Source organism: Lactuca sativa, chromosome 4 (assembly GCF_002870075.4).
Source record: "Lactuca sativa cultivar Salinas chromosome 4, Lsat_Salinas_v11, whole genome shotgun sequence".
Lineage (NCBI taxonomy): Eukaryota > Viridiplantae > Streptophyta > Magnoliopsida > Asterales > Asteraceae > Lactuca > Lactuca sativa.
This window is the reverse complement of record NC_056626.2, coordinates 387,532,730-387,537,506: the sequence shown is the minus strand read 5'-3', so window position 1 is coordinate 387,537,506 and position 4,777 is coordinate 387,532,730. Positions and strand designations below refer to the sequence as shown.

At 31.5% G+C, this 4,777-nt stretch overlaps 1 protein-coding gene across 1 annotated transcript; it reads left to right on the top strand.

Annotated features, from left to right (window-relative positions):
• The first annotated feature begins 2,255 nt into the window (after positions 1-2,255).
• LOC111894563 (uncharacterized) lies at positions 2,256-4,405 on the top strand. The gene is made up of 6 exons (XM_023890635.3): positions 2,256-2,633; positions 3,027-3,149; positions 3,316-3,480; positions 3,567-3,648; positions 3,740-3,804; positions 3,895-4,405. Exons 1-6 carry the CDS (start codon positions 2,343-2,345, stop codon positions 4,243-4,245), a joined length of 1,077 nt encoding a protein of 358 aa, XP_023746403.1. The 5' UTR covers positions 2,256-2,342; the 3' UTR covers positions 4,246-4,405.
• The last annotated feature ends 372 nt before the right edge of the window (positions 4,406-4,777 follow it).

Below are 4,777 nucleotides of genomic sequence, written 5' to 3'. Positions count from 1 at the left end.
AAAAATTAGGAATCAAATAAATAATTGTGTAACTTATTATCAACATCAATAGTTTTCAAAAATAAAAAATTATGAGAAAATACTAAGTGTCATTTTTATAAAGCATTTGAAAAGAAAATGTAAATTATGATAATATGACAAACGACACTAATAACTATTTTTTTATTAGTATATCAAGATTATGTATTCCCATTTTTTCTTTTCAAGTATCTTTAGGAATTTTTAATCAACCTATATATTACTTTAAAACATCCCTCCATGTTTGAGGCAACAAAAGATAAGATCTTTAACTCGTAAAATATCGTACATATGATATTGCATGTACATTGAGCATTAATGTTTATCTAGTAAACTTCTTTTTATAGATAATAGAGTAGAGACATTATTAAGTTTTTATAGATAATACAATAGACACACACATCTGATTGATTGTCAGCAAATATATAATAGGATTCTAGTAGACACACACCCAATTGATTGTCAGCAAATATTAATAAGATTCCAGTGGAGTCTATGAACATGAGATTAAGATTACATGAATCTAAACTCATGCTACAAATTTATAATCTAAGTAATGCTGCAACTCTTTCAAGGACAAGGGAAAGCAACAAAAGAAAGCCATTTCTACCTTAATTATAATATTTTAGACAACAACAATGCAATCTTGTATAATTCAATTTTATACAGAACTAGTGCTCCACAAATTATAAATAGTAAGAACAATTTCATTCCCTATCCGATCCACATTACTAGTTTATTGGATATAGAGAAGTTCCAAACTACATGATCCATGTCATTAACATTTTCATATAGAAAAGTTTCATACTATATGATCCACGTCATTTTTTTCGACATGAATAAAGTAATGGGATATAACGAAACTCCCTTTGTATAGGCTTGCTAGAACTATTTGATACTTCTTTTAAGAGTCATTTAGTCATTTCAAATCATTGTTGCGGAGCTTATGTCCCTAAATTTCAATTTAAACCCTTAAAATATGAAAATTTAAGTATACGAGGATGTGCAAGTTATATCAAAACAACATTCATGTAATTAACCAAGCAATATTCATACATGTTGTTCTAAATGTCGTTTTCTCCACGTCTTCATTTATTTGATGGTAACCTATTTCAATTCGATCTTTGAAACAAAATCTACTCCTTGATGGTCACTTAACTCATGCGACTTTTCTTTTTGTATGATGAAAGGTTTACACTCGAGAGACCTTACATGTGCCATCTTTTTCACACACACAATTTCTGCTTCATACATGCTTAGCCAATCTATTCACAAGATGACATCAACGCCACCAAGTTGTATAGGAATTATATTAGCATTGAAATTTACCCCGCTAAACTCAACTATGATATTCATGAGTTATTCTTTACTAACATTAATCAAATTGTCATTGGCGATTTAAATAATAACTTGTACATCTAGATCTTTCAAATGTACATTAATTATCTACAGTCTCACACACCATATTAAAATAATATTCATTATGACTTGCAGTGGCATTGTCTGTCAACCATAGGGACCATTTATGTAACTTTATCTTAAAAATATAACATCTTGAAATTTAATATTGAAAGTAATATAACTAGTACATTGTTTAACCTAATGTGAAATTTTATAGAGACTCGTACTAATATTCATATACCAAAAACAAGCATTAAGCTTATGTTTTAGTTGATAAGATAGCTATAAGTAATAGTTTAAAGCTAGATGGCTAATATATGACATGAAGAAACATTTATAAAACTTATGAAAATGAACATATAATGATATAATTGAAAAAACTTGTTAAAATATGCCTTATGGACTTATTAGTAAACTATCTTAATTAGTTTTTCTGCTTATAAGTGAATTTACTTTTTTGGAATGATATAATTATTTTAATCGTCTCACAAGACATTACATTGAAATAAATTAAAAAAATAAAATAGCAAATACACACTAAAACCATATAAACACAATTAAATACAAATTCCACATAAATTAGATACAACGATTGTGAAATAAGGATAACCATATAAATCAAGTTGAGATTTAGAAAATAACATTATTTTAGAAAATAACTCAAACTATATGATAGAATAGAATTTAAAAGAATAATAACTAAAAGTAAAATACAATTGGGCCACTGGGGAGTCCAATCACCGGCCCATTGGGCTAGTAAGGATCTTATCTATGTAATGGAGAATTGGAGATTGGAGCCTGACCCGTTGAACCCGGTTGTCAGATGTTAAACACAATCCGATTTCAGATCCGTTTTCTTCACTTCAGGCTTCAACCTCCGACGAGCGAAAATTCACCAGTGATCGAAATTTGATCCGGCAGATATGGCAGGACTACTAGCATGGGCGGCGGACGTAGTGAGAGCAGGAGGCGGCGCAACCAGTGAGGAAGACGAATCCGATTCGATCCCTTTGATATTCAATCCCGAACAGGAGAAGTACGTTAGGGAGTTGAACGTAAAAGCAGCGGCGTTGAGCCGGTCGGTACAAGACCTCCGTCAGAGAATACCGCCGTCGGATATCTCCCAACGCCTCCCAGACCTTCACGCACATTCCCTCGCCTCCAATGCTGCCCTAGCCCTCCAATTGAACGCTCACTCTTCTACCAAAGAACAGGTATTTTGTAGATCATATGTTAATTTTTCTTGACTTTTTTCATACTGAATTCATTAGAATTAGAGTTCGAGTAAACCTAGTTTGAATCCAACTAAGTCAGCTTCACTGTGTAAATCGATTTTGAGATAGAATTAACGCCTACGATTAAGCGAGCTTGTGATTACAGATTTAAAACCTACTCAAGTGCTCATATACTCGATTTATGTTATACATGTTAATAGCCCTTTCAAAACTTATGAATTAGATCTACAACAAACTCTGTAGCAGATATGTTTCTTCCAGTTGCATATTTTGGAGTTTCTCACGATTGAGTGTACATGATTTAAATCTGCATATGAATTGGGCATATCAGACAAGCTTCAACTTAAGTTTGACCATGGCATGTTATGACAGGCACAACTGAGAGAAGCTACACTGCTGGAAGAAAATGCTGCATTTGAAAAGGCGATATCAGATTGTGAAAGTAAGATACAAGACAAGCTGAGAGAAGCTGATGAGCTTCGTGCTAAGCTAGAGGTAAGAGCTTGCTTTCTTCTTCTTCTTCTTCTTCTTCTTCTTCTTCTTCTTTCCAATCTTACAATGGCTGCAAAACGAGTGTTCTTCTCCTTCTTTTGAATCTTACAATGGATTCAACTCTGAAAAACCCATTAAGTTTTACTTACATTTGGATATTTTCTTCCAGGAACTGGATGCAACTCTTACAACTGAGCTGCAAGTTGAACAATCTGCACAAGATGACAACAAATCTGGTGATTCTTCATTTAAATCAAAAGCTGAAGCTGAAGCACGTACCACAGCTTCAATTTCTTCCCTGAAGGAGAACATAGAGAACAAGAAAAAGGAACTGGTTTGTTACAAATCTCTAATTTGAATCTCTTCACATTTCATTCTCGATCTTTTCATTAATATTTTACATTTTTTTGTATCTTGTAGGCTTCTATGGAAGAGATTGTTTACAACTTAGAGAGACAATGGTCAAAGGTTCAAGAAGAGTCACTAAAGCAGCCTTCTCCAGGTGTCTTATTCATTCATATACTCATACAATTGTTCAACAAAATACCAAATATGCCCCTAAGCTATCAATATCTTTGATAAATTGTTTGCAGCTCAACGAGAGAAGATGTTGGATAAACAACTTCACAGCTTATTGGAACAATTAGCTTCAAAACAAGTATATGCACTTATGACTTATTCAGTTATTCCCATTTATATTCTTTTCCTTTTCTTTACATTTATTATTAAAATATATTTAATTTAATAGGGTCAAGCAGAAGGGCTAGTGGGTGAAATTCATTTAAAAGAAATGGAATTAGAGAGATTAAATGGTTTATGGAGGAAAATTGAAATTAGTAATAATTCAGAAGCAAATGCTACAAGAAATAGATTTGGAAGAAGTAATTCTGATTCTGAAAAAGAAAAAGAAAAAGAAAAAGAAAAAGGATATTTTTTTTCATCATCATCTGATTATATTGTGGATCCACGTTATAAGGCCACAACTGGACGCAATACTACTACTGAAGCCTATTTACACAGACAAATGCTACTCAGGTCTGCTTTTGTGCTTTATATTCTTATTCTTCATATATTAGTATTTATCAAAATATCATTCTGAATTAATAATAATTTCCCTACATCCACATTTATGTAAATATCTTTGTAGTCGATATATGATTCCTCATAAAAGTTGTAGATTTGTTTATGTATATTTGCATTTATTTGGAACTTTTATATTGATTATTGGTGATGTTAGTGTCATCTGTCATTTTAGATAATTGGTATTTACAAGTGTAAATGAAATAGAACTTGATAATAAAAGATTAAAAGTTAAACAAAATTACGTAAATGGTCCCTTTGCTTTATGAAAAACCACATGTTTAGTTCCTAACTTTTTTTTCTTGATGAAGATGGTCTCTGTGGTTGTGATTTCTTGCCTCTGACCATGTAAAATGACATGTTGATAGAAACTGATAACTAATTCTCAGCAACTTATAAAACAGTAAATGAAATTGAAAAGAGACCTTTATATTAATTGAAAACTATCTAAAGCAAATGATTCAAACAATAAGCTAAAGCCATGATTCAATTACAAAATAGGATGATTCTAGATAGGGTGTGAAACAATAAATGGTAAATATTACATTTAA